General features: G+C 36.8%; 1 protein-coding gene across 11 annotated transcripts in view; it reads right to left on the bottom strand.

Annotated features, from left to right (window-relative positions):
* PALLD (palladin, cytoskeletal associated protein) overlaps positions 1 to 26992 on the bottom strand; it is a 395572-nt gene extending 368580 nt beyond the window's left edge. For 3 of the 11 annotated variants that reach the window (XM_057310167.1, XM_044379228.3, XM_057310173.1), the window contains exons 1-2: positions 26806 to 26960; positions 567 to 1558 (exon numbers count right to left, since the gene is read on the bottom strand). In XM_057310167.1, coding sequence (XP_057166150.1) covers positions 567 to 1477 — 911 coding nt within the window. In that variant the 5' untranslated portion in view covers positions 1478 to 1558; positions 26806 to 26960. Of the gene's footprint in view, positions 1 to 566; positions 1559 to 26805 lie in introns of all 11 variants that reach the window. The other 8 variants (XM_057310175.1, XM_057310172.1, XM_057310168.1 and 5 more) reach the window with 6 other exon arrangements.
* Between the last annotated feature and the right edge of the window lie 299 nt (positions 26993 to 27291).

Below are 27291 nucleotides of genomic sequence, written 5' to 3'. Positions count from 1 at the left end.
TGGGTTTCCTTGGTTGCATCACATTGAAGGTATGTGGGTGTGCTTTTTCTAAGTGACTATGTGGCCACTTAGCCCAAGCCTTAGATAGGAGTATATATTTGGGGATTAGTCTTGTAGTGGGCCTCCGCACACCTGTGTCTTTCATCTCTGTACTGCCAGACAACTTCCAGTTCTAGCCACACTTTCAATCATCTTCAGCACCTCATATTCAAATGATGCACACACTTTCACAGTACTTTGAATCAATCAGTCGCACATTTTAAGTTTTCTTGGATGCAATTAATTCTGAAGTCCTATTTAATAACCTATTCGTGCTCCTCTATGCCTGTCCGGTCCTTTGCCTTCCCCTTAGTAGCACATGGTTCATGAAAACAGACACATCCCACCAGTGATAACTAGCACAACTAGTATTTGCAGTTCTGGGATGCTTTTGCCTTGCGGGTATTTGAAAACACCACTTTAGGCTCCAGAGGGCTAACTCTACAGGAAATCTCTTCTCATTCCACATTAAAGTAAAACCAAAAGTCAACACAAATCATTTGCTATTCATAATAAAAAGTACTTACCTGACTCGAGGAGTTGGGTTTCCAGTGACTCTACACTCCAGGTAAACTCTACTTCCTTCTGCCACTTCTTGACTCCGAAGCTTCTGGATGAATCGCGGAGCTGAGGGGAAGTGGAGCGCATTCTGGGGCTGTGGGTGAGAGATGTTATTGCATGGCACTGCCTTGTCCTGGTCTGCCTGGTAGCAATGCCTGACTTCTGGTAACTTGACCTCTGCTTCCATCTCCTGTTGGTCTCCGGTGGGGCTCTGGCTGGCTGAGGCACTCATCAGGACTGACCGCTGATTTTTAGGAGACAAGTACCCACTGTCTGGTGATGAGGACTCCCCGTTTGGACTTCTATTTCTTGGCTTTGCTGCTTCTCTAAATATGGATGTCAGCTCCTCGATGAAATTAGCCGCCTTGTCACATAGCTGGCTCTGGGGGCCGGTTTTACCTTGATATGCTGGTTTGGGCTTTACACTTGTGTTGGGAGTTTTTGCACCACGTTTTTCAGACTTTCGAAGGCTCCGGATATAGCTCGGGCTAGCAAGCAGGGGTGATTTGGCAGGTTTCCTCTTTGAAGCAGGTGAAGAGGTACGGTCAGTTTGTTCTGGCAGAGGCTGTACAGGTGTTGGCCTGTTATCATGAGGTCTTCCTGAGGAGGCTGGCTCACCAAATTTGGTCTCCTTATGGGAAGGATTTTCACAGACACTTAGAGGAGAGGTGTTGAAAATCTGTGAGATCTCCTTTTCTGAGTCAAAATCTTCTGTTTCAGAGTTGGCTATAGCTCTCCGGGCCAGGTCAAGACTCTTGTTTATCTCTTCCTGGCTGAGAAAAGCAGATAGCTCAGGGAAGAAGTCAACATTCTTGCTTTCTTCCTGCATGTCTGATAGGGAATCATAGAAAGAGTCATGGGAGGAAGTCTCTGACATATTTCAATAGTCTTCATACACTTTTTGTTTCCTCTCAACAGGAAGGCCAGAGGCACTGGAAACCAGTTTACTTCTTGTGTTCTGAAAAACAACATAGAGAGAATTGCCATTAGTAGCAATGGGTGTGTGTGTGTGTGTGTCTGTGTAATCATACTACTACTAATTTACAAGTTGGGAGAAACATTAAAGTGAATAAGTAAACTTTGGTAAAAATCATTTTTCTCTATTCTTCAAGTTGGAAGAAACATCAAGTATACTTGTGTTTATTACGTATCATTTTAATTTAATATTTTCTCTGTTAGTAAATATTAAGTATCTTACTAACCAGCATTGAATAATTCAAAAAGAAAATATCTGCAGTAGGCACTAAGAGTATAGTAGGGCATTCTTCACTTCTCAGAGCCTCCTTTTCTGTAACTCCCCCAACTACACACCTCATTAAAGCTCTAATTTTATTAGTGTTATGAGATTAGAAGCTTGATATTTTTAGTAAGTCTGATTCTGCTTATCTCACCCTAAACCACAAATACATTTTAATTCCAACTCTCTTTTAGTTTTCAATGAAATATTTCAAATCTTATCATCTTATTAACTCATTTTTTCCTTGTGTCCTCCCATGTGCATTCATATTTACTCATTCAACAGCTATTTCAACACGTAGTTAATAATCACTTATTAAGTTTCAGGTGCTAGAGGTATAGTCATTTTCCAGACTGGAGATTGGCAAACTGTTTTACAAAGGGCCAGATGTAAATGCTTTTGACTTTGTGGCCATGCTGTATTTGTTGTAATTATTCAACTTTGCATTGCAGCATGAAACAAGCCATAGAAAATACAATGAATAAGCATGCCTATGTGCCAATAAAACTTTATTTATGGACACTGATATTTGAATTTATATAAGTTTTACATGTCAAAATATTTTTCTTTTGAATTTCATTTGAATTTTTTCAACAGTTAAAAAATATAGGGACAACAGGGTGATTCAGTTTGGTTAAGCGTCCCACTCTTGATTTTGGCTCAGGTCATGATCTCAGGGTCTTGAGATCAAGCCCCATGGCTGCTTGGCATTCCCTCTCTCCCTCTGCCCCCCCACCCCCCAAAAAGATTCTCTCTCTCCCTCTGACCCGCCTTAATATATATCTATATATCTATATATCTATATCTATATCTATATCTATATCTATATATATATATCTTTAAATGAAAAATATATAACATTGTTAGTTTGCAGGCCATACAGAAACAGGTGATGGGATAGATTTGGCCCAGAGGCTGAAGTTTGCTGACTCTTGATCTAGACTGAGGACGTAGTCCTTATGTTCAAGGAATTAAAACTCACATGGGTTTGTAAATGGGCGAGGTGGAAAACACATAAACAAATAAAATAAAATTTGGATAAGGTGTCAAAGGAAAATGAAAAGAGCTTTGTTGCTATGAGAACCTAACTTAAATCTTTTAAGGACATGTGAGAGAACTTTGTGCCTTGCACAGGACATTTATAGGGAAATGCCAGCATTTATATAGAAATACCACCATCAGTTTCATGACCTGCAAAATAATTGGGCAGTAGCTGAAATTCCACTGCATTTTGAACTAAATATTATGAGGCAATGACTCTCCTGTTACTCTAAGTATGCTATTCTTTTTCTGTATATTGTTCATAGAATGATGGAGGGAAGATCTAGAAACCTTCAGAAGGGAAACTTGCCTCAAGATTAAGTCTAGAAGTCAAAAAGGAAGCTTGTTGGATGTGGTAAAACTCAACTTTATAGGTGGGGTCAGGAGTAAATTTAGTGAGAAATTCATTCTCCATAAGGTCAGTGTTCCTCATGAGGACAGAATTGGGCTGCTTGTCCAGAACCAGTTTTCCAGTTAGGGATCCTGCTTAGAGTGATGAAATTTTGTTCTATTATGTGAAGTGTCATTTTCTCTCCTATGACCAAAAAAAGAGCCAGCTTGCATTTTTGACTCCTGCAAGTCTCCAATCTCAAACAGCAGTATGTAGAGGGTTCCAGAAATCTACCTCGAGGACTTACTACCACACAGGATGCAACGATTCATATCATGTCAATTCAACAGAAGATATGTAATCGGATCCTAAGGCTCAATATTAACCTACTGTGTCTTCTTTAGTTGAAAGTTGTACTTGTGTCGTAGACGTCCTTTTAGAAAGATTACTCTATTATATCTGAATTATGAGATTCTCCACATTCTAGTTCTATCCTACCTACTAAGCCATATTACCCCCTATTCTCCTAGTAAATCTTACAAATCCATTGGAATGGTCTTGTCACTGTCTCCCTCTTTATAACATTACTCTAATTCCTTTGTCCTGTCTGTACTCCAGAATGGAATCATTCTGATTCCTCACCAATTCTTTAAATTAGCCCATATATGGAGAAAAGTTGTATTCAGTGCGTTTTGTGTATTTTAGTATGTATTGTTCATGAGAAACAGGCAGTTAACGCATAATTTTGAAAAGGCACAATCAAACATAGAAACTATTATGTATAGAACATATAATATAGAAAATGCAAAATTAAATATGAAAATATATAGCCTGATTTTCAGTTTTTTCACATACCCTTCATCTAAGTACCCATTAGCTTTGACCTTCCTACGCAGCCTTCTCCCAAAACTCAAGTATCAGGAACTAGAAAATTCTGTTTTAGTTTGTGTGCCACTGTCTCTTAAGGTCAAAGCTTATTGAAGCTCAAAATCCAGAAATGTGGGTGGGAGCTTGGAAGTTTATGAAGGTGGGAGGAGAGACCACATACTAGTGTTGTTGTGATTTTCAGTGGGAAGCCAAATCTGGGGACCAGCAGTTGAAAGCTTGGAGCTTGTTTCTGGTCACAAAAAAGAAAAAAAACACAGCAAAATCATGGCAAATATAACAAGTATCAAAATAAACATTTATGCAAGGTTTTATTTAACTAATTAATGAGGAAACTGGTAAGATGCACAACTATTTCAAAATAGACTCTAAAGTATATGGGTATAAATGTATATAACTATAATATATATGTATATATATAAGTATGTAAATATATACACAGATAATCAAGAATGTTGAAATGAATTTACTAATAAATTTGAAACTGGTTAATATACAGAGAGCAATAAAATGTAATGTTTGGAGTCATTTCTACGGAGTACAAACTAATAGTATTTCTACCCGAAAAAAAATGTATTTGTATATCTATGTTCAAGTATAATTTGCATTGCTATTAGATTTCTGCAATTTACAAAGTTATAGAATTGCCTAATTAAAGACAGTAAAAGGCATAGAATAGAATCAGATGACCCTGGAAAGTCTACCAGACCCCACTGAGTATTCCATTGAAAAGACCCCAGTTCTCTATTGCTTATTTCAAAGCCTTTCATAGTTTGTCCTGAGAAGGCGGTTTGATTTCTCCCAAAACAGAGCCCTTAATTACGTTTGGCCCTTCAGTCAGCAAACATGGTAGATGGTTTAGAAGAAGTCAAGGTCAGGGTCAACTCTTAAACTGTGTGATGATATAAGTCACCAGGCAACATTAACACAGAAAACATGAAAATTGGAAGAGAGAGATGCTTTGGGCCAAAAATATGTTTATATACTGAGGGCAAAACAGACCATATTTCCATTTATAGCAAAATATATTTTTCTTTGGAAGAGAAGCTATTGGTCTGTTTGTTTTTGGCCTTAGAGAAATTAATTTTTTTATTAAACTGTGTGAGAGATTGGGAAATATAATTTTCTAAAAAGATTTTATTTATTTGTTTTTGCAAGAGAGACAGAGAGTGAGAGACAGCACACAAGCAAGGGGGTGGGGTAGGAACAGAGGTAGAAGCAGACTCCCCACTGAGCAGAGAGCCTGATATCGGACACTATCCCAGGATCCTGGGATCATGACCTAAAGGCAGATGCTTAATGACTAAGCCTCCCAGCCACCCAGGAAATATAATTTTGAAAAAGACAGGTTTCTGCCCTCATGGAACTTAGTCTATGAGGGGCATAAATAAGCAATAAACATATATAATTTAGTGTGTCAAGTGCTATGATGAGAGAACAAAGTGCTGTGTTTGCACCTAGAAGGGATAACAGGGTTAGGATCAAGAAAAGCTTTATGGAAGGTGAAGACTATAGGATGATATGTGAAGGAGATGGAAGAGTTAGGCAGGTAAAGAGGACACTGGCAGAAGCATTGATCCCAGGGAGAGTATGCCAGACTCAGGTAACTCAGAGGTTCAGTGAAACAGAAATCTATGTGAAGAACTTAAATTTTATCTTAGGTGCAGCTAGAGGACAAAGAAGACTGTTAAGTATGTGAGAAACATCACTAGAGTTGCATTTTATTTTTTTCCTTTTTTTTAAAAAAAGATTTTATTTATTTATTTGAGAGAGTGAGAGAGAGAGAGAGAGAGAGAGAGAGAGCGATGCATGAGCAGGCAGAGGGGCAGAGGAAGAGGGACAAGCAAACTCCCCGCTGACCTGGGAGCTCAACACGGGGCTTGATTCCAGGACCCTGAGATGACGACCTGAGCCGAAGGCAGCCACTTACCTAACTGAGCCACCCACGTGCCCTGAGAGTTGCATTTTAGAAAGATAACTGATTGTAGCCTAGCTCAGGGACTGAGTCAGGGGAAGAAGAAGGCAAAACGAAAGAAGAAAGCCAGTGGGAAGGCTTGTGTCCTCTTCTCGGGGTTGTGTATACTTATCATTGCTTTATCTTTGGTTGCCCATCATCTGAACCTCCTTATTACTTTTGGGTAATTCCTCATGTTATGAGCCTCAGTGAGAAACAAAGCTCACTTACAATGAAATGTGGAATCTCCAAATATTTGCTTTCCCAGCCCCTCGGAGCCTTGGCACAAGTCTTGGCACATGGCAATTACATGCATCCATCTTGGACTTTGAGGCAGTTTCCGTGGAGGAAGCATTTTGGTGTCTGGTCATAGCAGCAGATGCAGCAACATGGAGTATGAGGGGCAGCAGTGGGGGCTGTGCAGAAGTGGGAGGTAGAAGCTGTGGTGTCGACTGTTGAGCTGTCACAGCAGTGGTGGCCACACATGAGCCTTTTCTTGGCCTTTTGGTCTTGCCTCCAGCATACACTCTGGGCCTCATTCTGTGAATTGCCACAACTCTTATCAATACTTCGCTTTGCATTTCTGTCACTTGGCACTAAGAAGCACAACTGATAGTGATAAAAAAACATGACAGAGGCCTGAATAAGTGACATTGAGATGGACAACAGTGGACAATAGATAAAAGATAGGACAGAAATCTGTGATTGGTTAAATGAAGAGATGATGCAGAGGCAGGATTATAGATTTCTTATTTGAACAATGGGATGGATGGTGCCACTAACTCATAGGACACAAATGTGGGGAAAAGTTTTGATAAAAAAAAATCTTAATTTTGATTTGCACCTTTTGTAACTGGGAACTCTGGTATTGATGTCTGGAAGGCAATTTGAGATACTGGTCTAGAGTATATGAGAAAAGAGAGCAAAACTCTATTGGGAATTATTAGCCCATGGTGACAATGTAAGACCTGGTGGTGGATAAGATCATCAAGAAAGAAAGAGAGAGAAAAAAAAGAAACAATCCTCCAGAGAGTTGGGGGAAAACCAGGGGAGTGGAGTGTCATGGAAGCTGGGCAAGGAAATGTCTCATGAAGGAGGAAGTATCCTTTTGACTTAGCAACTGGGAACATTTAGCGCCACTGGCAACAGCAGTTTTGGTGTATGTGACAGAGATTTAAGCCAGATTCCAGATATGTTGAGAAATTATGAAAGGAAAGGAAATATAGATTGTACGTGCCATTGACTATTTCTGAGAAGTTTATAGAAAGGAGGAGAGACAGAGGTAGTAGGTGGACAAAAGTATGAAATCTGGTGGGTTTATTTGTTTAAGATGTGGCTCAGGAATGTGTTTCAGTGCTAATGGAATTAGACAGTAGAGAGGGAGAAGCAAAAGATCTATGTAAGAAAGTGGGGATGATGAATAGACTGGGTCTTCCAGGATGTGAGATGAAATGAGTTATTATGGTACAAATGACTTCAGGTTGGAAGGGAACAGTTCTTCCATTGTCGAAGGAGAGAAATAATTAAAATGTGTGTGTGTGAGAGAGAGAGAGAGAGAAAGAGAGAGAGAAGGGGCAAGGGGGAATCTGGATAAATTTGTAATTGAAAGAAAGGGGAGCTCCTATCTCGAGATTTCTGAGGATTTAGAAGTTTATGAGGACAGGAGACAATTTGAAATAGCTGATGCAGAGAAAGGAAAAAATTTCCTTAAGAAGGATTTATGGGCAGGGCTCCCTGGTGGCTTAGTTGGTTAAGCATCTGCCTTTGGCTCAGGTCATGATCTCAGGGTCCTGGGATCAAGCCCCGCATTGGGCTCCCTGCTCATCAGGGAATCTGCTTCACCCTCTCCTTCTGCCACTCCCCCCCCCAACTTGTGCGTGCACGCTCTCTCTCAAATAAATAAATAAAATCTTATTAAAAAAAGGATTTATGGGCGGAGGTGAGGACTTAGTTGAAGTTAAATGTGATATATTTATATTGTCATTAATCAGTGTGATTGCACTTTTCTCTTCACCAGAGCTCAGCAGTCCAGGTGAAGATGTGGAGATAAGATGCTCCAAGTTTTGTCACATAGGTAAGATGGAAAGGAAATGGACAAGGTTGTTGAGAATATCAGCAAAATGGGGTGGATTCTAAAATCTATGCTGGATTTGGATTCATGGGTAGGATTTTGATCATACAGAGCTTAAGGGACTGAAGGCCCAATGAAAGCAAAGGGAAGGTGTAGTGGGAATGACTGAAAGAGATATCAAGAAGGATGTATCGAGATAGTGAAACATCTGAATTGATCATTTCAGAGGCAGAGCCTTTTGACTCCTGACTACATCTAGAGTGTGGCCATGTGAATGTCTTTGACTGTCTTTGAAGAACAATGCCAGAGTTTAGTAGTTGCAACAGAGACTTTATGATTGACAAAACCCAAGATATTTATCCAGACTTTTATAGGAAAAGTTTACCAATCTGCTATAGAACATCAGCTACCTAATAACTTCATCTAGCATGAGCACTACTAATAGTAATTCTTTTTTTTTTTTTAAAGATTTTATTTATTTATTTGACAGAGATAGAGACAGCCAGCGAGAAAGGGAACACAAGCAGGGGGAGTGGGAGAGGAAGCAGCAGGCTCACAGCAGAGGAGCCTGATATGGGGCTCGATCCCATAATGCCAGGATCACGCCCTGAGCCGAAGGCAGACGCTTAACCGCTGTGCCACCCAGGCGCCCCTACTAATAGTAATTCTGATGATGATAATGGCTAACAATGTACTGCTCACTGTGAGGTAGGCATTGTGTCAAGCGCCTTTATGTAGATTATTTCATTTAAAATTCTCACAACAGGCCCCAGTTTACAAAGAAGGAAACTGAAGCAGAAAATGTGAATAGAAGAGCCAAGATTTAAATCAAGACAATGACTTCAGAACTCATTATCTTAACCATACATTTAACTACCAATATATTATAGTTTCCACAACCAAGAATCCTAAGCAATACAACAGACTAATAAAACTGTGGATCAGTTTTCTGCTATTTATGCTAATATCAGAGTTCTGCTATAAATTTAACTATACTTAGTGAAAGTGAACATAATAGGATAAATTTTAAACCTTCATAAAAGACATTATATAAGGAAGCTTAAAGTAAACTTCTGAATGATGAAACCCTTTTTAGTTCATTTTTTAGAATAGGGAGTGTTTGCTGGAGGCAGATTAAATTACCTGCTTATTAACTTATATTTTGGTTTTAAAGAGGCGCCATCTGACAGGATCCAGTTGTGAGGATTAGGTGTAGCTTAAAAACTGCTTGCACAGTGAAAAAGGAAATAATAGCTCTATAGCATATATGGTTTGGGTTTAATTTGCAACCCAGTTATTGCTGCTAGAACATGCACATGGTCGAGGGAAAATGCTCGTTCAATGTGGATGAACAAGGGAGGTTTCCAGGTGGCCAAAACTCACGGGAAAATCACGCTTCAGAGATTTTCATGTCAGTCAACAGCCCACAGTTAAAAGGTTGTAATCAAAAGAAATACAACTGCAAACATCTCCATTATTTCCCTGAGATTTTATGTTTTATTTCAAACAGTGCTTTTGGTAATTCTATGCTGGTGTAACAGACACAGAAAATGAAATACAGTGAAAAGAACTAATTATACTGTCTTTAAGGAGTAAAGAAATGAGATAAATGCCAAAAACATCAACAAGTTCCAATTTATCAGGTAGAATTGAAAGATTTTTGAAATTTTGAGGAATAAAGCATTTTCCTAAATCTTTAAATTTTCTCTGCCCCTTGTCTTTGTCCTCTTAAGGAATTTGAAGTGTTTGGAAATTCTCCTCTTCATCTTTTTCCCCTTCGTACATTCTTCATCCGTTATTAATAATTTAGCTTAAAACTCTGATAAGCCACAGCCTTTTTCTAATTTCTTGGAATTTGTATAGGTCTAGCTTCTTCCCCATGGGAGAAATGGCTCTTCGGTGGCCCTGTGTGTTTTATAGTTACTCTTCCTTTCTTCTACTTCTCTTTCCTGGAAAGGTCAGTCGAACATGAATTCAATCAAATAACTGTTTATCACTTAATATGCACCAGGGAAGCTTCAAGGGGGACAAAGATGAACCAGGCATAGTTTCTCGCCTTTAATGATCCTATAATCTAATAGGTGGGATTAGAGGGATAAGACAAGAGTAAAAAATAAATACAAGGAGAAACATGATAATTGCTATTAAAATAGTTTAAACATATTGTAGTAAGAGATGGAAGATGGTGGGATAGAACATGTTTACAAATTTGGCCATGTCATTCTTTTGGTATTTGTTTTCCAATAGTACTCCCCCCAGTGGATAAGAGAAGGTCCAAAACATGATATGCAGGTTATCTATGTGCCTCTGGACAGCCTGCTCTGAGGAAAACTCTCCAGCCTCAACTTCCTCCATCTTCCCTTTGACACATGCCACAATCATGCCTCACTGGCCTCTTTTCCATTCCTTGAACATTCCATGTTCTCTCATGTCTTCATGCTTTGCACCTGCTGTTCTTTTTGCCCTTCCTTTCTGTTCTTCTGTTTCAAACTTCAGTTTATCCTTAAAAACATTACTTAATTTCACTTACTTTTGGTGTTGATTCCTCAGTCAGTGCAATTCTCTCTTTCTTCCAAACATCACCCTTTGCATAGTATTTTATTATAATATTCATCTTACTGAATTACTAATATGAGTTAGAGAACTCCTCATCCATTAGACTGTGAACAGCTTAAAAGAGGAGATGTAACTGACAGTCTTTGAATGGCTAATGCTTGGCACAGTGCCTGGGTCATGGCAGATGATGGAGAAAAACTAAGAAATACCTGGTACTTGAAACGTGGATTAACCCTAACTAAGATTTGATGGGAAACAGAGGTATACAAACAAAGACACGAGGCAGCAGTGTTTCATTCCCTCCTTGCTCTCAGCCATCCAGACCTCACTGCAGCGTTTCTCTGTGACCCGCTGTCCTCAGTGAAATGTTGTTCTGCTCTTTACCCTGCTGTTTCACCTGTCTTACCAATAGTTACTCATCCCCTGGGCTCTGTTTTCTAGTAAGAACTTGATAAAGTAATCAGTGCTATATATTAATAGTTGTTAATGTGAAAATATAAAATACACATCACATGCTGATTTCACTAATACAAGACAGTAGTAGGTCTGACACTGCATTAATAAAAACCTTATCTATAAAGATATTGATTTTTATATTTCTCAGGACCTGCCAAGAAAGTTTCTCATGAAAAAATTCAGAACCAAAAAACGTTTGTTTATTTATTTATTTATTTATTTATTTATTTAGGCATTCCTACTACTTGACAATCACAATTCTGTAACCTTTGATGATGCTCTTTGGCATGGATGCTACCAAGCTCAGAGTTAAATTTTGAATCATAGAAATACGAATGTTTTTAGTCCCCCTCCCATTTTTTTTGTTTTTTTGTTTTTTTTTTTGCTCACTTTCTCTGTTTACTTATTCAGTCAGCATATTTTTGTAGAGTGCCTACTGTATTGGGCTCCTCTTCTACAGGTTGGGGACATAGCTGCAAGACAGAATCCTCTGCCCTAAGGAGTTAACATTCTAAAGGAGAAAAGGCAAAAGTAGGAAATTGAGATGTTAGGTTCTGAATTTCTTATACTTGGTCTTAAATTTTTAATTGATTTTGGGCAACTGCATTGTGCTTTTATTGCATATAGTCTCAAATTATCTTTGAAAGTTGTTAAGGTACAAACGAAACAAAACAAAATAAAACAAAACAAATAAATACAATAAAATGCATAGTTGTACGTGAACATTGGTGTTTGCAGACCATGGCTGTTTTGGAAGGCATGCTGTTGGTGGGAGAGTGGTGACAGTCACAGGAGGAGGATACTCTCAGGCTAGTGAGGCTTTAGGTTCTCTCAATTTGTACCATGCAGGCAGCTGCAGGTACCCTCATGGTGTTCTGAAGGCAAATTCTTCCATGTGAACTTTGACATTTATGCATGACATTTATGCCAAACTTAAGCAAATATTTGGTGAAGCAAGGTTTAGGAAGATCAGCAACTACTATGACGCATTATAGATTTCCTTCCACCTTGAACTTCACTGACAGCTTATCAGCATTCTGACTTTCTCAAGCAAATATTGCTTTCAATTATAAACTTCCATGGTCACCTACTTTGTTAAACCCTTGTGGTGTATTTCATTCATTCTAAGGAATTTGATGCCACTTAACTTTTAGATTATTTCTAAATGTAATTTTATGGATTACAACTTTTCCCTGAGTTAATATTGTTTGAATTCTGTTGGACTCATGATCTACTATGAAATACAGAACATGTATGTAAGTTTTCATTGAACTTTTAAAATTTCATATGTCTATCACACATTCTAACACAAGCAATTGTATCATCTTAAATTGTCTTAGAATTAGTATCCTAGTATTTGGGAAAATATTTATTGTTGATTCCTGAATATAAATATAAATATTTATGATTTACAACATACATGAATGTATAAATAACAGAAAAGAGCAAGAGAGACAAATTTAGAAATTATAAATAACATTTGTTTTTTGAGTTGCTGACTTTTGAGGATAATTACGTGGAAACAAGATCTATGATAACCAGGAAAATCTTCTATTTTGTCAGCCAAAAAATCCTTGTGGGATACGGCCTGCACGATCCCTATGAAGCAAGGCACTCTAGGCTGTTGACAGTAAAGATCTCCCTGCCTAGGGAGGAGGAAGACAAGGCATATGCATGAGAAACAGCAGAGTCTAGTAGAAAGAACTCAATTACAATCAATACAAGCCAGCCCTCTCTGACAATTTCCTACACAACAGCTTCTGAGGGTTGCACGTTGCCTGCTTTCACAAAATGAACTATTTGATCCTCAGAATAATTGATGCAGTCATCATTATTTTTCTTTTTATTATTTTTATTATTTCTGTACCCCAAACTTCAGCATAAAAACATTCAATTATTTGGCTAAAGGTGAACTGTCAGGAAATGGCAGATTTAGGGTTGAAACCTGCATTAACCACAAAGTTTTCTTTTTCTGTTGGGGATATTATGGGCATTTACTTTAAGAATTTAGATAAGGGGAGAACTTTTGCAATCTGTTTATGCACTTCCTTGTAGAGACGTTGACAAGCTACTATGATTTTGAAAGAAAAAGTGCTTGATGCTGGAAAAAGGCTGACAGGCACTAAGGGTCACTCAGCATCCCATACCACATGAGCCAGATACTTGATTGATTGAGAGGAGGAGAGAGTGCGGGAGGCAGGGGAGAAAGGTCAGAGGGAAAGGGAGAAAGAGAATCTTAAGCAGGCTCCATGCTCAGCAGGGAGCCCGATGTCGGGTGGGGGAGTGGGCTGGATCTGATGACCCTGAGATCATGATCTGAGCTGAAATCAAGAGTCAGACGCTTAAGTGACTGAGCCACCCTAGGACCTGGGTGTAGTAACATTTCAAAAGGCATTTAAAAATGCATATGTATTACCCCAAAGATACAAATGTAGTGATCCAAAGGGGCACCTGCACCCCAATATTTATAGCAGCAATGTCCACAATAGCCAAACTATGGAAAAAGCCCAGATGTCCATCAACAGATGGATAAAGAAGATGTCATGAATACACACACACACACACACACACACACACACACACACTGGAATATTATGCAGCCATCAGAAAATGAAATCTTGCCATTTGCAATGATGTGGATGGAACTAGAGGGTATTATAAGTGAAATAAGTCAATAAGAGAAAGACAATTATCATATGCTCTCACCGATATGGAGAATTTGAGAAACAAGGCAGAGGATCATAGAGGAAGAGAGGAAAGAATGAAACAAGATGAAACCAGAGAGGGAGACAAACCATAAGAGACTCTTAATCTTAGGAAACAAACTGAGGGTTGCTGGAGGGTAGGGGGTGGGGGGATGGTGTGACTGGGTGATGGACATTGGGAAAGGTGTGTTGTGGTGACTGCTGTGTGTTGTGTAAGACTGGTGAATCACAGACCTGTATCGCTGAAACAAATGATACATTATATGTTAATTAAAAAAATAAAAACATAAATGTAATATTAAAGACTTGTAATTTATCATAAAGGGTTTTGGAGAACAGCTGCCTAGTGGAGGAAATTTTTGTGCTTGACCTTGAAATTTGACATAAGCATTTAGCTCTGTCTTATTTTTATGTTAAGGGTGATTATTAATCGGCTAATACCTGACTCTATTAAAGAGGCATAAGGAAACTTTAGAGGTGATAGATATGTCTGTTACCTTAATTGTGGTGATGGTTTCATAGGTGCATGCATATTTCTAAACTCATGAAGTTGTTTACATTAAACAGGTGAAGTTTTTTTGTATATCAATTCTACCTCAATAAAGCTGTTAAAAATGCATATGTGTAGTTAGGAATAAATACATGAAAAAGGTTGGAAGAACATGCACCAGACAATTTTGATTATCTTGTGGTAGGGCTTGGGCAGAAATAGGGTTGAGGGGTGGTACATTTAGGAAAATTTTTTGTTGTATATTCCACATTCTTTGAAAAAAAAAAAAACCCAGTTAAATTATGATGATTTTACAGTTAAAATTAAGCATTTTAATTTATTTTCATAATTAAACAATTTCTAAAAAAGTAATAAAAACTGTTGCTACAGGGGCGCCTGGGTGGCTCAGTCGTTAAGCATCTGCCTTCAGCTCAGGGCGTGATCCCGGCGTTCTGGGATCGAGCCCCACGTCGGGCTCCTCTGCTGGCAGCCTGCTTCTCCCTCTCCCACTCCCCCTGCTTGTGTTCCCTCTCTCGCTGTGTCTATCTCTGTCAAATAAATTAAAAAAAAAAAAGTTTAAAAACTGTTGCTACAAAGGCTCAAAACTAGAGATATTTCAAAATAAAATCTACACTATGAAAACAAAAGTTAAAAAAGACTTAAAACTATTTTGTTTTATTGTTTTGGAATCACAGGCAACTCCTAGACCAAATTTCTTCCTTTCATTTTTATTTTTAAAAAATTTTCATTTATTTATTTTTAAATTTCCAGTATAATGAACATATGGTGTTATATTAGTCTCAGTATACAATATGGTGATTCAACAATTCTGTACTTTCTCAGTGTTCATCACAGTAAGTGTACTCTTAATCCCCATCACTTATTTCTCCTATCCCCCCACCACCTACCATCAGTTTGTTCTCTATAGTTAAGAGTCTGGGTTTTTTGGAAAAACTACATAAACAACCACAAGACCAGAAAGAAAATGACAATAAATAAATATCTATCAATATTACTTTGAATATAAATGGATTAAATGCTACAATCAAAAGACATAGGGTGATAAAATGGATAAAAAACAAGATTCATTTATATGTTGCCACAAGAGACTCATTTCAGACCTAAAGACAGCTTGAAAGTGAAGGGATGGAGAAACATTTATCATGCAAATGGATGTCAAAAGAAAGCCAGAGAAGCAGCAATTGTATCAGACAAAACAGACTTTAAAACAAAGACTGTAAAAAGAGAAAAGAAGGACACTATATAATAGTAAAGATGACAATCCCACAAAAAGATATAACAATTGTAAATATTTATGCACCCAACATGGGAGCACCTCAATACATAAAACTACTAACAAATGTAAAGGAACTACTTGATAGTAATACAAATAGTGGGGGACTTTAACCCTCACTTACATTGATGGACAGATCACCAAACAGAAAACCAGCAAGGAAACAGTGACTTTGAATGACAGACTAGAACAGATAGATTTCACAGATATACTCAGAACATTCCATCCTAAAACAGCAGAATACACATTCTTTTCAAGTGCACATGGAACATTCTCCAGAATAGATCACATATTAGGCCACAAAGCAAGTCTCAACAAATTAAAAAAGATTGAAGTCATACCATGCATCTTTTCATAAAACACACACACACACACACACACACACACACACACAATCTGGAAAGACCACAAATACATGGAGGTCACATAACATGCTACTGAACAATGAATGGGCCAACCAAGAAATCAAAGAAATCAAAAAGTACATGGAGACAAATGAAAACACAATGGTCCAAAATCTTTGGGATGCAGCAAGAGTGGTTCTAAGAGGGAAATTTATAGCAATATCGGTCTACCAAGAAGCAAGAAAAATCTCAAATAAACAACCTAATTTTACCCTAAAGGAGCTAGAAAAGGAAAAACAAAACAAAATAAAAACCCACCCAAAGCCAGCAGAAAGAAGGAAATAAAGATTAGAACAGAAATAAATGATATAGAAACTAAAAAAATACAATAGAACAATGAAACAAGGAGCTGTTTCTCTGAAAAGATAACAAAATTGATAAACTTCTAGCCAGAGTCATAAAAAAAAAATTAAAAAAAAAGAAACAGCTCAAACAAACAATAAGAGTCTGGGTTTTTTGTTTTATTTCTTAAATTCCACATATGAATTAAATCATATGATATTTGTCTTTCTCTGACTAAATTATTTCACTTAGCATTATAGCCTCTAGATCCATTCATGTTGCAATGTTGCAAATGGCAAGATTTCATTCCTTTTTTATAGATGAGTAATAGTTCACACACACATACATCTGACATCTTCATCTGTTCATCTATGGATGGACACTTGGGTTGCTTCCATAATTTGGCTATTGTAAATAATGCTACAATAAACAAAGGGGTGCATATTTCTTTTTGAAGTGTTCTTGTTTTCTTTGGATGACTATCTAGTAGTGGAATTACGGGATCATATGGTAATTCTATTTGTAATTCTTTGAGAAACCCTCTGTACTGTTTTCCACAGTGGGTGCACCAATTTGCTTTCTCACCGATAATGCATAAGGGTTCCCCTTTCTCCAAATCCTCACCAACATTTCTTGTTTACTGTTTTTCATTTTAGCCATTCTGACAAGAGTGAGGCGATATTGTTTTAATTTGCATTTCTCTGATGATTAGTGATGTTGAGCATCTTTTCATGTGTCTGTTGGCTATCCATAGGTCTTCTTCGGAAAAATTCCATTCATGTCTTCTGATCATTTTTGAATTGTTTTGAATCTGTACCAACTGAGGTTACAGGAGTTCTTTATACATTTTGATATTAACCACTTATCAGATATATCATTTGCAAATATCTTCTTCCATTTGGTGGACTATCTTTTTGTTTTGTTGATGATTTCCTTCACTGTGTGGAAGCCTTTTGTTTTGATATAGTCCCAATAGTTTAATTTTGCTTTTGTTTCCCTTGCCAAAGGAAACATACCTAGAAAAATATTTCTATGGCTGACATCAAAGGGATTACTGCCTATGTTTTCTTCTAGGAATTTTATGATTTCATGTCTCCCATTTCACTGTTTTGCATACAGTTGTCCAGTTTTCTCAAAGCTACTTGTTGAAGAGATTGCCTTTCTCCCATTATATATTCCTGCCTCCTTTGTTGTAGATTAATTGACCATATAACTGTGGATTTATTTTTGGACTCTCTATTCTGTTCTATTGATCTATGTGTCTATTTTTGTGCCAGATCATACTGTTTTGATTACTACAGCTTTGTAGTACAACTTGAAATCTGAGATTGGGATACCTCCAGTTTTATTCTTCTTTTTCAGGATTGCTTTGGCTATTTGGGGTCTCTTGTGGTTCTACACAAATTTGAGGATTATTGGTTCTAGTTCTGTGAAAACTGCTGTTGGTATTTTGGTAGGGATTTCATTAAGTCTGTAGATTGCTTTGACTAGCATGGATATTTTAACATTTGTACTTCCAATCCATGAGCATGGACTATTTTACCATTTCTTTGTGTCATCTTCAACTTCTTTCATCAGTGTTTTAAAGTTCTCAGAGTACAGGTCTTTCACCTCCTTGGCTAGGTTTATTCCTAAGTATTTTTTCTGGTGCAATTGTAAATGGAATTGTTTTCTTAATTTCTCTTCCTGCTATTTCATTATTAGTGTATAGAAATGCAACATATTACTGTATATTGATTTTATATCCTATGACCTTACTGAATTCATTTATTAGTTCTAGTAGTTTTTTGCTCCAATCCTTTGGGTTTTCTATATATTGTATTAGGTCCTCTGCAAATAGTGAAAGTTTTACTTCTTATCAATTTGGGTGCCTTTTATTTCTTTTTGTTGTCTGATTGCGTGGCTAGGACTTACCAGAACTATGTTGAATAAAAGTGGTGAGAGTGGACATCCTTGTCTTGTTCCTGATCCTGGAGGAAAAGCTCTGTTTTCCACCATTGAGTATGATGTTAACTGTTTTTTTTTTTTTTTTAATATGGCCTTATGTTGAGATATATTCTCTCTAAACCTAAACCTACTTTGTTGAGGGCTTCTATCATGAATGGATGTTGTACTTTGCAAAATACTTATTTTGCATCTATTGAGATGTTCATATGGTTTTTGTTTTTTCTCTTGCTAGTATAATGTATCATGTTGATTGATTTGTGAATATTGAACCACCCTTGCATCCCTAGAATAAACCCCACTTGACTGTGATTTTTTTAAATGTATTGTTGAATGCAGTTTGCTAATACGTTGTTGTATTTTGTTGAAGATTTTTGCGTCTATGTTCATTAGAAATATTGGCCTGTAGTTTTCTTTTTTGTAGCTTTTGGTATCAGGGTAATGCTGGCCTCATGAAATGAATCTGGAAGCTTTCCTTCCTCTACTATTTTTTGAAATAGTTTGAGAAGAATAGGCATTAGCTATTTTTTAAGGATTTATTTCTTTATTTGAGAGAGACAGGGAGAGAGAGCACACATGAGCAGGGGGCAGCGGAAGATGGAGAGAGAGAATCCTCAAGCAGACTCCCTGCTGAGCATGGTGCTTGACTCGGGGCTCAATGTCATGACCTTGAGATCATGACCTGAGTCAAAATCAAGAGTCAGACACTTAACTGACTGGGCTACCCAAGTGTCCTGATATTAACTATTCTTCAGTGTTGGTAGAATTCACTTGTGAAGCCATTTAGTCCTGGACTTTTGTTTGTTGGGAATTTTTTCATTACTGATTCAATTTCATTGCTAGTAATTGGTCTGTTCAAATTTTCTATTTCTTCCTGGTTCAGTTTTTGGAGGTTATGTATTTCTAGGAATTTCCCCCATTCCTTCTAGGTTGTCTAATTCTTTGTTATATAATTTTTCATAATATTCTGATTATATTTAAATGATGCTGGTTTTTATTTCACCTCTTTCATTTCTGATTTTATTTGAGTCCTCTGTTTCTCTCTCTCTTTTTGACGGATCTGACTAAAGGTTTATCAATTTTGTTGATCTTTTCAAAGAAACAGCTCCTGGTTTCATTGATCTGTTCTAGTATTTTTTCGTCTCTGTTTCATTTATTTCTGCTCCAATCTTTATTATTTCCTTCCTTCTACTGGCTTTGGGTTTTGTTCATTCTTCTTTTTCTACTAACTTTAGGTGTATGCTTAGGTTGTTTATTTGAGATTTTTCTTGATTCTTGAGGTAGGCCTATATTGCTATAATGTTCCCTCCTACAACAGCTTTTGCTGCATCCCAAAGATTTTGGACCATTGTGTTTTCATTTTCATTTGTCTTCATGTACTTTTTGATTTCCTCTTTGATTTCTTGGTTAACCCATTCTCCATTCATTGTTTAGTAGCAATGTTACGTGACCTCCATGTATTTGCGGTCTTTCCAGAATTTTTTCTTTCTGGAGTTGTTTTCTAGTTTCATAGTGTTATGATTGGAAGAGATGCATGGTCTGACTTCAGTCTTTTTTGAATTTGTTGAGACTTGCTTTGTGGCCTATATGTGATCTATTCTGGACAACTTTCCAGGTGCACTTGAAAAGAATGTGTAGTCCTGTTTTTGGATGGAATGTTCTGACTATATGTTAGATGCATCTGGTTCAAAGTGTCATTCAAAACCACTGTTTCTTTGTTGATTTTTCTCTCTGGATGATTTATTCATTGATGCAAGTGGGGTGTGAAAGGCCCCTACTATTACTGTATTACTATTGATTTCTTCCTTTATGTTTGTTAATAGTTGCTCTACATATCTGGTTGCTCCCATATTGGGTGTGTAAACATTTACAATTATTGTATCTTTTGTTGGATGGTCCCTTTATGATTATGTAGTGTCCTTTTTTGTGTTTTTTTAAAGTCTATTTTGTCTGATATAAGTGTTGTCACCTCAGCTTTCTCTTTGCTCCATTTGCATGATAAATGTTTTTCCATGCCTCACTTTCAATCTGTGTGTGTCTTTAGGTCTGAAATAAGTCTCTTACAGGCAGCATAGAGTTGGGTCTTGCTTTTGTATTTATTCAGTCATCCTATGTCTTTTGATTGGAGCATTTAGCCCATTTGCATTCAAAGTTATTATTGATAATTTCTTCCTTTTATTAAAATAATTTTCTTGGCCCATGATGGAGCCACTCCTGCCTGGGGTTCCCCACTAGCAAACTGAAACTTTTGAGACTTGTAAATGCTCCACTTGACCAGAAACACAGCCAATCCCCAAATGCCAAACCAACTCTGGGCTCTATATGTATTTCCTTGCTCTTTCTAACTCAAACATGGATGACTAAGTGGTCCCTGCCAAGATATTTTCTATTTTTCTTTTCCCTGTTCTTCATTTTTTATCCTATAAAATTTTCCTGCTTTCCACCCCATTTTGCTCCAAATGGGAGAAAAAGGAAACTGTCCACTTAATGAAATGTTAAAATAAAATTCGTTTTTATCACCTAAATTATCTAGTTTAATAATTTTTTAACAGTTTTTGTGACAAGGATGGAATCTGAATGTGAAGGTAATGGCCTATAGAACAACAAGATGCCTCATAGGTGCCTTCTGAACCCTTTGAATTCTCTGTTCCTCTCATTGTTACTGAGGGCTGTGGGTAAGTCACTGTCAGATATGAACTCTACTCCCTTGTGTTCAGCTCTCTGATCCAAACAAACTTTATTTTTAAAAAATTTATTTAAAAAAAGTATGTGTGTATACACACACACACACACACACACACACACACAGAAAAAGTATACATACAGAAGAAGTATATATAAACCAACCAACCAACCAACCCCAGAAAGGTCTTGGAGTCCTGTAAAGGTTCTGGGATAGTTATATTGGGAGTCTGCAATGGGTGGCAGTCATTAGGGGGACTCACAAAGCCTGAGGTGAGTCCACAGCATAAATTATTTGGGTTCTTGGGAAAATAAATTAAGAAATTCAGACTGTTTAGACCATCAAAACCAAAATCTAAGTAGGCACAAGTAAAAGCCATTAGGGTATCTGCCATTATAAAACAGCTTGTGAAATGAGTAGTATATCTATTGCTAATGGGACCTTCCTGGAAGCCAAAGCCACAAAACTGGTGGGCAGGGGTAGAGCAATTAAAAGCTGTTACCAGCACTTATCACCTAATTCTAAGACTCCCAGGCTAGGATAAGTTGGTTATGTAATGAGTTAGATGGATACTAGTTCACCCACCAATCTTCACCCACCAATCTCAAGAAAATTCTGGGAAATGAGGCAATTTGAAAACACCACAAAACCCCCAATCCAGTGGCATATCCCTCTGAGGTTTTAATTTGGCTCTGAGAGAACCAAGGCTTAGCTAAAGAAATGGGATTCTCAAGATTCAAAGAATTGAGCACACCACATTTTGGCACACCTGCTTATTTAATGTCTAAGAACTGCGGTCCTGGAAACTGTAGATATCTTAAAAAAAAAAAAAAGGCAAAATCTTACTAAAACAACTTAGAATTACAATGGCCATTATGGGGAACATTCCAATTAGACAAGATCATTCATTTAAGAAGTGTCCTTGAAAGCAAGGGCCCCCAAATCAACAAACAGAATAAGATAACTATTTTAACTGGCATGCAGAAGTCTCCAAGATGGTTCAAGATTCCAAAAGGTTTCACTGAAAGATTCACTGCAAAAGGCTAATGAAAAATTATCCTTCTTAACCTGAGTACTCAGTCTACTAATCCTCTATCTGAAACACCTTTCTACTCTGAAGAGACCACAAGACTGTAAGCAAAGGTCCAAATTATTGGCCTTATAAGTGCAATAGTCCCAAGGCTAGAAACTTAAAACATTTGGGTTTTTCCTGTTGCATTCTCAATCAAAACTCTGGTCTAGAAATTGGTGTCTCACTTGCAAACAATTTGAACACTGGAAAAATGATTGTCGCTGAAGGTTTTGTCAAATTCTGACACCAACTCAAACACCCTCATATATACCCTCAGAAGAGGGCCTCCATATGGGCCCCTCCCAGGGTTGATGGACTCTAAGAGATCTTCCAGTCAACTGCTACCAGTTATCCCTTAAACAGGCAAGGGGAAACTTAAACTAAACTCAACAGAAAAACTTGCAAAATTCTGGTAGATACTGGGCTACACTTTCCACTTTAAACACACTCACTCTGGAGCTCACAGAAAGGATTCTGGGAAAACTGGCAGAAACTGGTGAAGGGTGAAAATTATTACCAGAATCAGCTTCCCTGGTCTATAGTGCCAGTCAGAAAGGAAGGTAAAATTTCACAGTTTCTTACTTCCAAATCCAGACCCATTGGTTATTGATCCTTTCTCTCCCTGGGACAACTATTGTCTCTTTGTTTGTCTTCTTCTGTGTTCTGAGAATTTGTCTTGGCAACTGTCAATTTGGGGGCACCAAAAATACGGTCAGACACAAATATGGGTTGCACTCCATTTTGTAGCAGGGGCCTTACTGACTGTAGCCAGCTCTCAACAGTGTTGTCTAAGTCTTACTTTCTTTGGGCTACCTTTAGGAATGGCTGTGGATCTTGGAATGATCCTATCTTTTGCACCCTCTTTGAGGACACCTCTTGGGTCCATAAGGTTGTTCAATACTGCCAGCAATATTTACTGTTTGTCCCAGCTAAAACCCAACAAGATATTTGGAAGGATTTTTTTTAAGTAGTGGGTGGTGCAGTTGTTAAGCATCTGCCTTCGGCTCAGGGAGTGATCCCGAGATTCTGGGATCGAGCCCCACATCAGGCTTCTCCGCTAGGAGCCTGCTTCTTCCTCTCCCACTCCCACTGCTTGTGTTCCCTCTCTCACTGGCTGTCTCTCTCTGTCAAATAAATAAATAAAATCTTAAAAAAAAAAAGTTGGCCAAATTGAAAGCTGATATTCAGAGCCTGATAACTTTTTCAAAGGCCTTTTCCCCTAAGATAAATAAAACTATGTACCCAGAGGGAAAGAAAAACATTCCAAACAGCTCTAAATCCACAACATGAGAAACTTCTGATTTTTGTCTTAAAGATCTCCCCGATATAAAGAAGCAAACTGAGGACAATGTATTGGATGGGTGAATCAGTGCCTTGATATATTCAGATTGCAGCCCAATTCTTTGAGGAATTAAAAACAGCTGTTACTACCAATTGAGGGCAACTTGTACAACTGGACTTACAAATTGAATCTTCACAAGAACAGAAAAAAGCCCACTTACCCTTTTTACCAATCTCCAAACCTCCCCTATTCATCTCAAAAGCCTTGTAGATACTATAACAATTCTGAACTAAACAAAAGTTCTTCTTGGAGGAACTTGTATTCTTTCTCTGTGCCTTCGAGATGTAAATGTTCTGTCTGATCTTCTCTAGGAACTGAGGCCATCTCTTTGAAATTAAAAATTCAAGGAATAATTCTTATCAGAAGGGAAAAACAAACAAACAAGGGCAAGTCTATTTGGAAAGGAGGCAAATAAAAAATCTTAAGAGCTTTCTCCGCAAATGTTAGTAAAAAGTTTCAGCCATCTGAGCAGGTAACTTTATTTCATCTTCTAGAAACACGATTTAGATCCAAACTGTTCTTTTATAAACTAGTGAGTTTTGCATTATTGTACTTGTCTCATAGCTAAAATTTTAAAGCAAAAGCTATTAAGAGCTCTGTTTGCATATGTCTCTGTGTTTATGTATGCCCTTGCATGTATGTTGCAGATGAATGACATTTTTTTCACCTCCAGATAGTATTGCCAAAATTAATTTGTAAAGAGCTCTATTTAACCGGCTTAAAGAAAATTAAGTGTTTATACAAATCAAGTATATTCTCAGAAATACAGAAACTAACCCAAATGTTTTTCAAGTTAACATGATTGAGGATAATCTTCAGGAAAAAAAAAAGCGAGTTTAAGTTTGTTGGTTTAATTAAAATAAGAATGTCTTTAGGGTTATCAGTATTAAATGTAATGGGACATACAACTTTTATTTCACCTAGATTTACAAAAAAGTCAATCTCATGTTATCTCTGTTACATAATTTGAAAGCAAGAAAGATAACGTGGATGGTTACCTATTTAATGTCTCAAATTTTCATGAATAATCTAAACATAATTGTCAACAAGTAAATTAAATACACATAAAAGTTTATAAATGCATTTTAAACAATAATTATGCTTTATGGTATGTCTACTTAAAAATAGTTTCCAAAGGGGTGCCTGGATGGCTCAGTTGGTTAAGCATCTGGCTCTTTATTTTGGCTCAGGTCATATCTCAGGGTTTTCTCAGTGCACTGGGCTAGCACTGGGTGTGGGGACTGCTTAAGATTCTCTCTCCCTCACCCTCCCCTCCCCTCTCTAAAAAATTAAAAAAAGACAGTTTCCAAAATCTTTTTAGTAACTTAAAACCTTAAAATTACACTGAGATAAATTAAATGATGAATATGCATTGAACATCAAATCATTTCCAAATAGAATAAAATACTGAAACATTAATAACTGAACACAGGTTTATCCACTTTTGGTCTCCTTTTAGAGATACTAAAAATATTTGGGTCTATTAGTAAACATGTTTTGTGCCACACTGAAAAATTTACTATGAGGAAGAATATACTTCTAGAAATCATAAAATTATAAATTTGCCAACCCACAGAATGCTAGTGTAATAGTCCACAATTACTTCTTAGTTTTTACTAGAAATGGATTCTAAAGGTTAAGGATTCAAAATTGGAATATGTCATTAAAGCCACTAGAAATATTAAGGGAACCATCTCTATGCAAGCAAAGTAGGACATATATTTGGTAAGAAAAAGTATGAAGTATACAGATGGTTTTGTTAAGGGGAAAAAAATAATTTTGTCCTAAAGTAAAACTACTGATTGTTTCAGAATAAGAAAGACAAAAAGGACAAAATCTGAATGAATTTAAAAAGTTGTAGAAGGTTTCTGGAAAAGGAATCTTGAGAAAGGAATTTTATGTGTAGTCAAGCTGACTTAGGTTGGAATGAATTTACTTAAGTTTTGAAAAAATGAGTTTTAATATAAAAAATATACAGGTTAAATATTATTTACCAAATTTGTTTCTCTGTTCTCTAATATAACAGTTACAAATTATAGTCAGAGTTACTTTGCTCAATATTTGTTTTCTTTGCTAGAATTTAGCTAGGACATAGCCATTAACTCCAGATAGCTGAAATTCCTGACTGGAATTCAGTTATCACAATACCCTTTGATATCCTCTACACACATATTAATAATGAAGTGGAGTCTTTTGTCTCGTCCTTACATATCTCAGTTGGTATATCTTTAGGAATACATCATATTTGTGGAAAATTGACTAGTGTTTTTCCTCTACATTTTTTTTCTATAAAATAAAGAAATTAAAGTGGTTGTCATTGTTCAGTATAATCTAGATACTTACTCTATTATGAAATATGCTATAGGACCCCTTCAATGTTCAGTTTTAGCAATAAAACAGAGCAGCTCAGACAGAACTGACATATGGCCCCTAAGATACAGACTCTAATCCATATTAGCACTAGAATGTGAGAGGACTAATTTGTATTCTAGGAACAAGTAATCACATATTTACAGAGCATTTATTGGCTAGATAAATCTCTTATACCTTGTCTATTGTTAACAATAATTTGTCAAATAGTCTCTGATTTTTAAAATCTGAATAATCAAGGTAAGCTTTCAAGTTGAGAAAAATATTGGAAAGGATATTTATTATGTATTTTCTATACATACATGATCAAACAGATTTTGCATAGTATGGTCAGGCAATGGACTTGATATGTGGTCACATTATTCATTTAGAAGGTGATTCGTATTTTTAGCAAATGTTAAAAAAAAAAGTAATATGAGCCTCCAATCATTCTGTATTAACCTCATATATTAGATTCAAGACAATTTCATGTGTAACTTAAAAACAACATGATCTAAAATCATAATGTGATGGTTAAATTTGACTGTAGTTTACCTTAGTAAGCTTTATCTTTTTTATAAATAAGCATGTAACCTTTATGCATAGATATAATTCAAAATGTCTGCTATTACTATCTCAACTGATTTAAAAAATCCTTTGGAAGTATAGTTAACAATTTAAAATGTTACTAAAACCTAAAGTACATAACTTTAAGCCATCAATATTTAGCCTAAGTATGGGTGAGGTTCAAATTAACTGCGTTCATATTTTCTGTGATACATAACACATATACAGTCTTGACATATCTTGTTTCCATAACTACATTTAATCCTTTTGGAATTGATAGCACCAATTTAACATGATTAAGATTATAAGTGAAAATTCAGTTCTCTGACGGCAGAGGTAGAAAGAAAAGTAAATCTTATGTATTATCTGCTTTTGGAAAGACTACAAAATTCCCCTTAGTTTTTCTCTCCAAACAAAAGAAAAAAATCAAGGCATCTTCTAAATAGTATTATAATTTCAGGCAACTATTATATTTTTAGCTTTAAAAAAAGTTGAAAAAATGTTGCCCTAGTAGTTAGTATATTAAGAAATATCTTACAAACCTTTTCAATCCTTGGTTACTCTGAAGACTCTGAAAAGGTGATGGGTTTCAGATGAGCATTTTCTTCTTTTCTGGGAGAGCGGAGGTTGGTCTTGCCTGTTCATTAAAGACTGCTTGGTCCTTGGTCACTTTGAGGCAACTATGGCCTCAGACTTGCATCTGTCCTCTTACTCCACTCAACTATATTTGGTAACTGAACTCATGTTTCAGCAGACTGCCACGATCAGGAATTCCAGCAGTGGGCTGGAAAGCAACCCTAGGTCTGAGAGCTGGGTTCTTAGAAATTAAAGGCACTTAGTGTAGAAAGAGCTATATTTATAGATCTAATAAACATAGGATTTACACATATCCTTCTACACTCTGACCTTGTGGCTTGAAACCACCACCCGCCCTTTTAACATATTCTTAATCAATTAAAAGTACAGTACGTGATTCCAAGTAGGAAAAGGGACACTCATAAGAAATGCTCTTTTTTTATTATAATCTT

Source organism: Ursus arctos, unplaced genomic scaffold (assembly GCF_023065955.2).
Source record: "Ursus arctos isolate Adak ecotype North America unplaced genomic scaffold, UrsArc2.0 scaffold_11, whole genome shotgun sequence".
In the NCBI taxonomy this organism is placed as follows: Eukaryota; Metazoa; Chordata; class Mammalia; order Carnivora; family Ursidae; genus Ursus; species Ursus arctos.
The sequence above is the reverse complement of the archived record's forward strand: the minus strand, read 5'-3'. Positions and strand labels throughout refer to the sequence as shown.